The sequence below is a fragment of the Oryctolagus cuniculus genome, chromosome 16 (assembly GCF_964237555.1).
Source record: "Oryctolagus cuniculus chromosome 16, mOryCun1.1, whole genome shotgun sequence".
NCBI classification, from domain to species: domain Eukaryota; kingdom Metazoa; phylum Chordata; class Mammalia; order Lagomorpha; family Leporidae; genus Oryctolagus; species Oryctolagus cuniculus.
In genome coordinates this window covers 66,281,337-66,292,466 of record NC_091447.1, presented here as the reverse complement: position 1 = coordinate 66,292,466, position 11,130 = coordinate 66,281,337, and the positions used below count along the sequence as shown (strand labels likewise).

General features: G+C 65.2%; 1 protein-coding gene across 2 annotated transcripts; it reads left to right on the top strand.

Moving 5' to 3' along the window:
* Window positions 1-466: 466 nt before the first annotated feature.
* On the top strand, window positions 467-10,544 carry GMIP (GEM interacting protein). 2 transcript variants are annotated; one of them, XM_070059072.1, is made up of 21 exons: window positions 467-617; window positions 1,429-1,513; window positions 1,925-2,000; window positions 2,099-2,156; window positions 2,360-2,485; window positions 2,590-2,654; window positions 2,759-2,866; window positions 4,072-4,152; window positions 4,248-4,418; window positions 4,513-4,650; window positions 4,845-5,041; window positions 5,242-5,348; window positions 5,421-5,510; window positions 5,686-5,757; window positions 5,865-6,010; window positions 6,090-6,278; window positions 6,374-6,511; window positions 6,660-6,856; window positions 7,122-7,476; window positions 9,641-9,707; window positions 9,796-10,544. In XM_070059072.1, exons 1-21 carry the CDS (start codon window positions 599-601, stop codon window positions 10,140-10,142), a joined length of 2,832 nt encoding a protein of 943 aa, XP_069915173.1. In that variant the 5' UTR covers window positions 467-598; the 3' UTR covers window positions 10,143-10,544. The 2 variants fall into 2 exon arrangements, with proteins under 2 accessions (XP_069915173.1, XP_069915172.1); XM_070059071.1 differs by having other exon boundaries at window positions 1,925-2,015.
* Window positions 10,545-11,130: the final 586 nt, after the last annotated feature.

Here is an 11,130-nt window from a genome sequence, read left to right as displayed (position 1 = left end):
CATGCCAAGTGGAAGCATGGGAAGGGGCCCACACGGGCGGTGGGTCCTGCGGGGTTGGACGGGCTTAAGGGAAGAGAAGTGGGGCCAGAGCCCACGAGGCAGAGACTGCAGCCTTGGCGTGCAATGCAGGGGAGGAGCCGGCTACCTGAGGCGGGTGGTTCCCGGGGGGCCCAGGGCAGGCAGTCGCTATGCCCGCTCCGTGCCTGCGAACCAGGCATGCAGAGCCTGTGCGGCTTTGAGGGTCACCGCAGGTCCCCCCACGCCAGTGGTCCCTCTCTCGGGTCCCAGCGCGCGGGGGATGTTTCAACCAGAGTCAGGCAGAACAATCAGACCTCCCATCAGAGGGCGCCATGGCCCCGGTCAAGCCAGAGTGGGTTTTGAAGGGCTGGGGCGGAGCTCAAGGGGCCCTCCCTAGCCTGACCAGGGTCTAAGGAACCCCAGGAAGGGGGCGTGGCCTCCGCCGGGGGCGTGGCCTCATCTGGGCGGGGCACGCGCAGAACCCGGGCGGCGGCGGCGGCGGCAGGAAATCGGGGCTGGGCCGGGCCAGCTCGCGAGCCCATCCCGGACCCGGTCCTCGCCAAGCTTCCCGGGCCTAGCCATGGACGCAGCAGAGCCGGGTAGGGGATCCGGGATTCAGGAGAGGCCACTTCCCCCGCCACCGTTCCCCTCTGCTTCCTAAATAGAGGAGCCCCGCCTGTCCCGAGAGCCGGGAGACGAGCTCCTGAATGGGACGGGCGCAGGTTTCTAACATCGTGGGGACCCCCGGAGCCAGCAGGGACCCAGGACGCCAGCCCTCACCCGCCCTCGCCTCAGCCCGTCCTCACCCCGGACGCCGTGGGGGGGAGGGGGCCCAGGAAGGGGAAGTGGCCGCTTCTGCTTCTGATTTTGTGATGGGGGCAGGGTGTCACGCCCGCCGGGGGCGAGGGCAGCGCGCTGGACCACCACCCTCCTCCCCGATGCCCGGGTGCAGACCTGGGCCCCCTTGTTAGGGGGAGGGGGGCGGGACCGGGGTTGGCGTGGCGGCGGCTGCAGAAACGTGGCCAGGTCCGACCTGGGCGTGCAGCCGTCTTTGTGCTGTGCGTGTGCGCGCGGGGGTCACTACTCGGTCTCTGTGTCCCTGGTGTCGCCTGTGTGTACCACGTGTATTCCCATCTGTCTGGCCTGGGGTCCATGTGGCTCCATTGTCAAGGGCGGCTGCCTCTGGGCCGTCTGTTTTGTCGCTTGGCTTCTGGGGCTGTGCCTGTGTGGGTGTCTGCGGCTGTGCGCAGCTGTCTCTCTTTGCGCGTGTCTGCTGGGTCCATCTGTCGGCCTCAACGTGTTCCCCCCTCCGACCCAAGCTCTCGGGGCCAGGCCTCTGCCTGCCTGCCTGTCAACCCCTCCAGAGAGGCACAGGCCTCCCGGTATATCACATCATATCCCCTCCCCCAGGGCTCACCCCGGCGCCTGATGGCAGGAAGAGGTACAGTGACATCTTCCGGAGCCTGGACAACCTCGAGATCTCTCTGGGGAATGTGTGAGTGCGCCTAGGTCACCCCGAGACCATCCCAGGATCCCCCCCCCCCCCAACGCCTTCTCTGGTACCAGCCTACGTCACAACCCACTTCCCGGCTAACCTGAGAGGTCCGATGTGACTCTCCAAAAATCATGCCCCCAAGTTCACTGGAGGTCCCCAGAGATGTCTTGGACACTCCCCCCCCCCAACCTGGTCCTTCTTGTCACCCCTTAGGCCCATGTGAGCCACTCAAGGGACCCTTCAAACCCTTTCTCAAGGCTCGTTTGGAAACAATAATAGTAAAGTAGGTCCTCTCCGAAAACCTCACTGTTCAGGCCTCTGATTCCAGTGTTGCCATGGAGGTGACTCCCCCAGCGCCCCCCGCGGGGACAGACTGGGCGGACGCTGGCATCCTGACACCCTTACCCCCAGGGCCCTCGAGATGCTGCCTGGAGACCCCGGACTCTCAGCAGACCCTGAGCCTGACAAGGCCCCCACAGCCACGGTGGTGAGTGGGGTCGAGGTACAGGGGGAAGGACCCTCCTGGGGCGGGGGGTGGGCCCCTGCCCCACCAGCTCTTGATGCTGTCCCCTTTTGCCCCCGCAGACCAGCGAAGCCAGCTGTTGGAGCTGCCCCTCCATAGAGAGCCCTGCACCTCTTTCGGGTAGGACGGTCAAAACATGCACACAGCAGATCCAAACCTCAGAGGGCCCCCAGTCTGGGCAGGGGGTCTGTAAGATGCCACGGGTGACCAAAAGGGTGTCTGGGGGAGGAGGGCTCGCTCCAGGAGCAGCCGTGGTGGTGTGGGGACCCCAGGGGTCGGAGGGGGGAGTTCCGCCAGCAGGGGTCTGCTGCCCGTCTGCCCAGGAGAGGAACTGGACCTGCGGCTCATTCGGACCAAAGGGGGCGTGGACATGGCGCTGGATTATGCCAAGACCTGGAGCCGCTACGCCAAGGAGCTGCTGGCCTGGACCGAGAAGAGGGCCAACTACGGTGAGGACCCCTTGCAGCCCAGCCCCGGCGCCCCTGGCACCGACCCGGAGACTGTAGCCGGACCCAGAGCCCTGCCATGTCTCCCCCCACCCCCGCCCCCACAGAGCTGGAATTTGCCAGAAGTGTCATGAAGATCGCCGAGGCTGGCAAGGTGTCCATCCACCAGCAGGTAGCCGCGACCTGGCCTCCCCCACAGGCCACCAGCCCCCACCTCCCCCAACCCCAGCCCCGCCCCCCGCCATGCTCAGAGTCCACCCCCTCCACCCCCGCCAGAGCCATATGCCGCTGCAGTATATCTACACACTCTTCCTGGAGCATGACCTTAGCCTGGGAGCCCTGGCCGTGGAGACGGTGGCCCAGCAGAGACGAGACTACTGCCAGGTGAGGGCGGGCAGGATGGCGAGGGGGGCGGCCCGCTGTGCCCCGGGGGATGCCCCGGAGGGAGGCGGTGCTGCCGTCATCAGTCATGACCCTTCAGCTGAGGAGGAAGCCGAGAGCCGCCCAGCGCGGCTCAGGAACTTGCCCAAGGCGGCCTTGCAGATTCCAGTCCGGCTTCCTGCGCGGTTGCAACATGGCGCGGCGTCTGTTTGTGACGAGGGGCTCTGTGTCCCCAGGAAGGGCCTCGGTGGCTCTGGGTCCAGGCAGAAGGGAGCTGATGGCCGCTGAGACTCTGCCTGCGGACATGGTGGTGGTGGTGGCAGCGGGGGGTGGGGGCCGGCAGGGCTAGGTGAGAAGATACCCCCCCTTCCTGTACAACCAACCCCTACTCCCCGCTGCCCAAAGAATTCGCACTCAGAAATGGGTCCAGGAGCAGGCATTTGGTGCAGTGGTTAAGGTGTGTGCATCCTGGAGCCAGCCTCGTGGTGTAGTGGGTAAAGCTGCTGCCCGGGGCATCTCCTATGGGCGCCGGTTCGAGTCCCGGCTGCTCCACTTCCAATCCAGCTCCCTGCCGTTGTGCCTGGGAAAGCAGTGGTAGATGGGCTGAGTGCTTGGGCCCCTGCACCTGCGGGGGAGACCTGGGTGAAGCTCCTGGCTTCGGCCTGGCCCAGCCTGGATGGTTGTGGCCATTTGGGGAGTGACCCAGCAGATGGAAGACCTCTCTCTCTCTCTTCCTCTCTCTGTGTAACTCTAATTTTCAAATAAATAAGTACATCTTTAGATACACGCATCCCATATGGGAGTGCTTGGGTATTAGTCCCGACTCCCTGGTTCCTCTGCCTTTTTTTTTTTTTTGGTAAGACTTGTTTATTTATTTGTAAGGCAGAGTATTAGAGAGAGGAGAGAGAAAGATACCTTCCATCTTTTGGTTCACTCTGCAAATGGCTCCAGCGGCCAGGGCTGGGCCAGGCTGAGGCCAGGAGCCTGGAGCTCCATCCAGGTCTCCCTCGTGGGTGGCAGGGTACTGCGCCCCACCCTGCCACCCAGGGACGCACCCAGATTGAGTTCCGGTCTCCTGGCTGTCGCAGGGGGCAATTGAGGAAAGAGAGAGGCAGAAAGGGGTGCAGTGAGCAGAAAGGACCCGGGGGGCGGGGGGGCCTGAGATGACGTCTGTCCACCTTCTCAAACCCATCCCCCACCTCTGCTAGCCCCTGGCCGCCAAGCGGACAGAGATTGAAAAGTGGCGCAAGGAGTTCAAGGAGCAGTGGATGAAAGAACAGAAGAGAATGGTGATGCCCTGAGCGGGCGGAGGGTGGGGAGGGGTCGGCGGGAGGAGAGGCGGGACGCTGAGCCCCCCCCCCCACCGCGCCCCTTGCCCTCCTAGAACGAGGCGGTGCAGGCGCTGCGGCGGGCCCAGCTACACTACTTCCAGCGCTGCGAGGACCTGCGGGCGCGCTGCCAGGGCTCCCCGGAAGACCCGGCCCCCCAGGCCTCGCCAGGCCCCAGCAAGCAGCAGGAGCGGCGTCGGCGATCGCGGGAGGAGGCCCAAGCCAAGGTGCGGGAGCTGGCGGCGGGTGTGCTCTGCCCGCGCCTCTGCGCTCTCCCACGGGCCACACCCCCACCCCCCTGCCTCGGTCTCCCCGCCCCAGGCGCAGGAAGCCGAGGCGCTGTACCAGGCCTGCGTGCGCGAAGCCAACGCGAGGCAGCAGGACCTAGAGGCGGCCAAGCAGCGGATCGTGTCGCACGTGCGCAAGCTGGTCTTGCAAGGCGACGAGGTTCTGCGGCGGGTGAGGCCCTCCCCGCGCCCCACCCTGTTTCCAGTCCCCAGGTCCCTTCCGGGCGGGGGTCCTGCCCGCAGGAGGAGCAGCGCCCTCTGAGCACGCCCAGGCCACGCCCCCATGCCCTGGCCACGCCCCCATCCCCCCCCCCCGAAGGGAGAGGCCCCGCCCCTCTCCCATCACTCTCGGTCTCCGCCCCGCAGGTGACCCTGGGCCTGTTCGGGCTGCGGGGGGCGCAGGCGGAGCGGGCCCCCCGCGCCTTTGCGGCGTTGGCCGAATGCTGCGAGCCCTTCGAGCCCGGCCAGCGCTACCAGGAGTACGTGCGGGCGCTGCGGCCCGAGGCCCCGCCAGCCCCGCCGCCTGCCTTCTGCTTCCAGGAGTTTGCGCCCCCTGCGCACAGGTGGGCCCCCGGGAATGATGGCGGGAAGGGGTCCCCGCGGCCGGCCCCAGGACGCCAGGCTGCAGCGGAATATAGCACTCGGGGCTATTGTTGGGGGAAGGGGGTGTCCCCCAGTTCTGGGAGGCTCAGGACTTTGGGGTTTCTGCAGACTGGGGGGCCAGCGCCCTGAGGCTCAGCCCTCCACATCGCTGCCCTCCCAGCTCCCCTCTGGACACCAGAAAGAAGCTCTCGGGGCCCCCACCTCCGAGGCTGGACGAGAGTTTGGCTGAGCCGGGTGCTTGGGAGGACCCAGGCGCAGGCAGGCAGGGTGAGTGCGGGGGTGGCCTGGAGGGTGGGCGTCAGGGCTGGGCACCATCCTTAATGACTTGTCCCCTCCTAGGGACCGCAGGCCCCGCTCCAGGCAGTGATGTGGACAGCGTGGGCGGTGGGAGCGAGTCCCGGTCCCTGGACTCCCCCACTTCCAGCCCAGGTGGGCCAGCTACTCTCTGACCCCCAGTCTCTCACCTGACCTTTGACTCCAACCTGCCCCACCCCCCTGATCCATTCTCTCGATGCCACTTCTGAACCACTCCCCGGAGTTGCCGATCCATCCTCCAACCCTTAACCTTTGACCTCTCTGACCCCCTCCTGACCTCTGACCCCAGGCACGCGGCGGCTGGTGAAGGTCTCGTCCACAGGCACCGAGTCCTCCGATGACTTTGAGGAGCGAGATCCCGGTGAGGCTGGAAGCAGGGGTAGGGGTGGGGGGGGGCGGGAGGCGAGCAGGGGTAGGGGTGGGGGGGCGGGAGGCGGACCGAGTGCCCCTGACCCTGTCTCCCTGCAGACCTGGGAGAGGGGCTGGAGAACGGGCTGGGCAGGAAGTGGACGCTCTCCCTGGCGGCTCAGACCCACCGGCTGCGGCGGCTGCGGGGCCCGGCCAAGTGCCGCGAGTGTGACGCCTTCATGGTCAACGGGATCGAGTGCGAAGAGGTGTGGCCTGGGGCGGTGACCCAGGGAGCTCTGCTGGCCCTCCGTGACCCCCCCGTGACCCTGTGACCTTTCCCCCCAGTGCCTCCTGACCTGTCACAAGCGCTGCCTGGAGACCTTGCTGATCCTCTGTGGACACAGGAAGCTCCCAGCCCGGACGCCTCTCTTTGGAGTCGACTTCCTGCAGCTGCCCAGGGACTTCCCGGAGGAGGTGCCCTTCGTGGTCACCAAGTGCACGGCCGAGATCGAGCACCGCGCCCTGGGAGTGCAGGTGCAGCCTTGACCCTGACCATCCCCAGAAGTGACCCGCTGCCGTCGGTGGCCGGATCACGAGCGGGCCGGCCCTCTCTCGCCCTGACCCCGCAGGGCATCTACCGGGTCAGCGGGTCCCGGGTCCGGGTGGAGCGGCTGTGCCAGGCTTTTGAGAACGGGCGCGCGCTGGTGGAACTCTCCGGAAACTCGCCCCACGATGTCTCCAGTGTCCTCAAGCGATTTCTGCAGGAGGTGGGTGCTCTGGGGCTGGTGGTGGTGGTGGTGGGTGGTGGTGGGGGGGGATGGGAGCGGGGAGGGGGGCAGGGGCTTGGGGACTCAGGCTGAGGACCCTCCGCGGCCCACCCACACTCGTGTCCACCCCCACCCATTCCGCCCCCAGCTCACCGACCCCGTGGTCCCCTTCCATTTGTACGGCGCCTTCATCTCTCTGGCTAAGACCCTGCATGCAGACCCTGGGGCCGACCCTGGGGCCCCCAGCCCCCGCCCTGAGGTCGTCTACTTGCTGAAGACCCTCTTGGTACAGTTGCCTCACTCTAACTACAACACCCTACGGCACCTGGTGGCTCATCTGTTCAGGTGTGCACTGGGCCTGAGCCTCGAAAGTCGACAACGCCCTGACCCCTGACCTTTGACCTGCCCCCCCCCCCCCCCGAGCCGCTGAAGCCTAATTCGTAACTCTGGGTGCTGACACCCGACCCTCCGTGCTGGGCCCGTGGCTGCTGGCGGTCTCCCACCCTGACCTGGTCAGGTGGCCACCGGGCTAGCCTGCGGGCCCTGTCCTTGCCCTCGGCCCGACGGCCTGGCACCCGTGCCCTGACTCCTCCCCTCACACCGTCCCCAGGGTGGCCGCACACTGTGAGGAGAACAGGATGTCTGCCAACAACCTGGGCATCGTGTTCGGGCCGACGCTGCTGCGGCCAGCGGAGGACCCGCGGGTGGCCGGTGCCAGCCCCGCCACCTGCCTGCTGGACTCGGGGTACCAGGCCCAGCTCGTGGAGTTCCTCATCGTGCACTACGAGCAGATCTTCGGGATGGATGAGCTGCCCCTGGCCAGCGAGCCCTTGACCCAAGACCCCAGCCCGGCCCCGGGGCCCCTCGCCATCACCAGCCCCTGCCTCGCGCCAGCCTCGGGGCCAGGCCCGGAGCCGCATCCCCACGGATCCCTGGAGAAGCGTGGAGAGGTCACGACCCCCGAGGTAGGAACCCACGGGGCCGCAGCGGGGGGCAGGGGCTTCTCCAGGTTGACTCATCTCTCCTGTCTTGCTGCTTTTCCCTGTAACATTCTCCTTCCTCATTTAACCCACGCTCATTCTAAAAGGAAGAGTGAGGGGTGACGTAACGCAGGCACCAGCCATTTCTTCCAACAGGAAATTCACTAAGCACCCACTATGTGCCAGGCACTACTACTGTATGCCACGCACGAAGGCATAACCGGGACTCGAGGGAGCTCAGTGTTCAAAGGCACCGGCCTCTGGGTACCTGCGTTCTGGTGGGAAAAAAAAAAAAAAACATAATAAACAAATAAGAATCAGTAGACAGCTCCCACCACAAATGCGCACAACAGCTGCGGCTGGGCCAGGCTGCGGCTGGGAGCTGCATTCAGGTTTCCCCCATGGGTGGCACAGACCCAAGCACTTGAGCCACCACCACTGTGTCCTGGGGAGAGTGCGTTAGCGGGAAGCTGGCGTCAGGAAACACAGCCAGGACTGGAACCAGGCTCTCAGACAGGATGCGCACTCACCACGCCGTGTCTTTTTAAAATCTTTTTAAAAAGGCCGGCGCCGCGGCTCACTAGGCTAATCCTCCGCCTTGCGGCGCCGGCACACCGGGTTCTAGTCCCGGTCGGGGCGCCGGATTCTGTCCCGGTTGCCCCTCTTCCAGGCCAGCCCTCTGCTGTGGCCAGGGAGTGCAGTGGAGGATGGCCCAGGTGCTTGGGCCCTGCACCCCATGGGAGACCAGGAAAAGCACCTGGCTCCTGGCTCCTGCCATCGGATCAGCGCGGTGCGCCGGCCGCAGCGCGCCGGCCGTGGCGGCCATTGGAGGGTGAACCAACGGCAAAGGAAGACCTTTCTCTCTGTCTCTCTCTCTCACTGTCCACTCTGCCTGTCAAAAAAAAAAAAAATCTTTTTAAAAAAGATTTTATTTATTTGAGAGGTAGAGTTACAGAGAGAGAGAGGTCTTCCATCTGCTGGTTCACTCCCCAAATGGCCACCACAGCCAGAGCTGGACCAATCCAAAGCCAGGAGCCAGGAGCGTCTTCTGGGTCTCCCACGCAGGTGCAGGGGCCCAAGGACTTGGGGCATCTTTCACTCCTTTCCCAGGCCACAGCAGAGAGCTGGATGGGAAGTGGAGCAGCCAGGACTCGAACCGGCGCCCATATGGGATGCTGGTGCTGCAGGCAGAGACTAAGCCCACTACACTGCAATGTCAGCCCCACACGGTGTCTTAATGGCTGTGCCCAGTGTCTACCCCGTGGATAAGTCTTACAGAACAGGTGGATTTGAGCAAAGACTGGACAGATGTGGGGAAGAAGCCATGTGGAGACCTGGGGAAGGGTGTTGCAGGCCAAGGGGACAGCCAGTGCAAAGGCCCAGAGGTAGAAGCATGCCTGGTGTGTTGAAGGCACAGCCCCACATTTCAGTGAATGAGGGGAGAGTGGCAGGAAGTGAGACCAAACAGGGACGGGCACAGGGGGCCCTGCTCACCACTGTGGATTGTGTACCTACTATGCGCAGGGTGCAGGCCAGCACTGAGCACCCACTCTGCACAAAGCCTGGGCTCCCAGTGAATGCACACCCACTACACACGGGGTGCTGCTACACGAGGGTATTCACGCGAAATTACAAAACAAGTTTTCAGGCAGGCATTTGGTCAAGCCTCCCACATCCCACTGTACCTCCCTTCAACACCCTGCTTCAGCTCCTCATTTTTTTTTTTTTTTAAGATTTTATTTATTTGAGAGGTAGAGTTGCAGACAACGAGAGGGGGAGACAGAGAGAGAGGTCTTCCATCGTTGGTTCACCCCCCAAATGGCCGCAATGGCTGGAGCTGAGCTGATCAGGAGCTAGGAGCTTCCTCCAGGTCTCCCATGTGGGTGCAGGGTGCCCAGGCACTTGGGCCATCCTCCACTGCTTTCCCAGGCCACAGCAGAGAGCTGGACTGGAAGTGGAGCGGCCGGGGGAGTCTAACCGGTGTCCCAGGCGGCGGGACCTGCGCCACAGCGCCGGTCCCCAAGCTGTACATTTTTAAGGGCATCATTTAGGGCGGAACTTTTGCAGACCCAGGAACAAGCCCTCGGCTTCCTTCTCAAGGGCTGGGATTTTCAGGGTTGGGGTCTCATTCCTGGACTTGTCCCCGCAGAGCCCAGCTCCACCGAGTGATCAGAGGGAGGAAGTGGCGGAAGACACCAAAGACGAGGCCGAGGAAGGTGAGCGGGTGGGGGGAGCGGCTCGGGAATCCTGGGGGTCGCATGCAGAGACCTGGGGATGCTCAGCACTGGCCACCCCTCCCCACAGAGACCAGCCAAGGCCCCGAAGACTCGTTCCTGGGGACACAGTCCCGGGGCCACTTCAGCCGCCAGCCCGTTAAGTACCCCCGGGGGGGCGTGCGGCCTGTCACCCACCAGCTGTCCAGCTTGGCGCTGGTGGCTTCCAAGCTGTGCGAAGAGACCCCCGTGGCCTCCGTGAACCCAGGGAGTTTGCGGAGGCGGGGGCCCAGCCCCCTGTGCCGCACCCCGCTGCCCAAACATTTTGAGATCACCCAAGAGACCGCCCGGCTACTCTCCAAGCTGGACAGCGAGGCTGTGCCCAGGACCGCCGGCAGCGCCGACCCCCAGCCCGAGGAAGATGAGGAGCATCTCTGACCACCCCTGGACCCTCTGCGGGGGGGCTTGGGACTGTGAAGATGGACCCATGTCTCGCGTGCCTGACCGCCCCCCCCAGCACACACCTGGGGCCAGAGCTCCACTTGGGGGGGGTTCCTATAAAGACTGCGTGGCCTGGGGGAGGCCCAGAACCTTCCCAACACACACAGGTCATGGCCAAAGCCTCAGGGCCGCTCCAGGTCACGGTCAGTATCCAGGGTCCACCCCGGACTCTGACCCTTTGGGTGCCTTTTGCTGCTTGGTGTGGGCACTGCCCCACCGCCGCCTGCCGACTTCACCGAGCCAAGCCACCCACCAGTTCTTGGTGGGGGGGCAGCCAGACCCCACAGCCCCCTGGGTGCCCGGGATCTGGTGGTTTCTGAATAAATGTCGCCCTGTGTACACCGCGTGTGGCTGCCGAGGAGGGTGCTGGGGAGAGGCCGGCCAGGGCAAGCCCCCTTTGCCCCCGAGTGAGCCGAGGGCCCCCCTTTTCCTCCTCATGCCCACACACCCTTGACCCACCTGTAGGCAGAAGGGGCCTGGGCACGCGGCTGAGTCACAGCTACGCGTCCCCAAACCGGTCCTGTGTAATCAAACAAACACGACCAAGTACAGATAACCGGGACAATAGGGCCTCGTGTTGCACTCCGTGGGAGTCCTGGGCCGCCGCAGGGAGGCTGGGGGAGGAAGCCGCAGGCCGGGGCTATGCAGGGGGCAGCGCTGTCCCAAGGCGGAGAGCGCCGGAGGGCGGGGGCGGGGGTCTGCGGGGTGGGAGACCTGCGCTGGGGAAGCCCTGGCTGGGCGGGGGTCGCGGCAGTGGGAGCCGAGTCGGATCAGGGCGTGGCTTGCAGCTCGGCGGCCGATTGGACGCCAGGGAGAGGGCGGGGAAAGGGGGGGTTCTGGGGCGGGGGGCGCGGCCTGGAGACCACCCGGGGCTGCGCCCGGGCCGCGCGTGGTCCCGGCGGGCTTTCTCCGTCGCTGGGAGAGT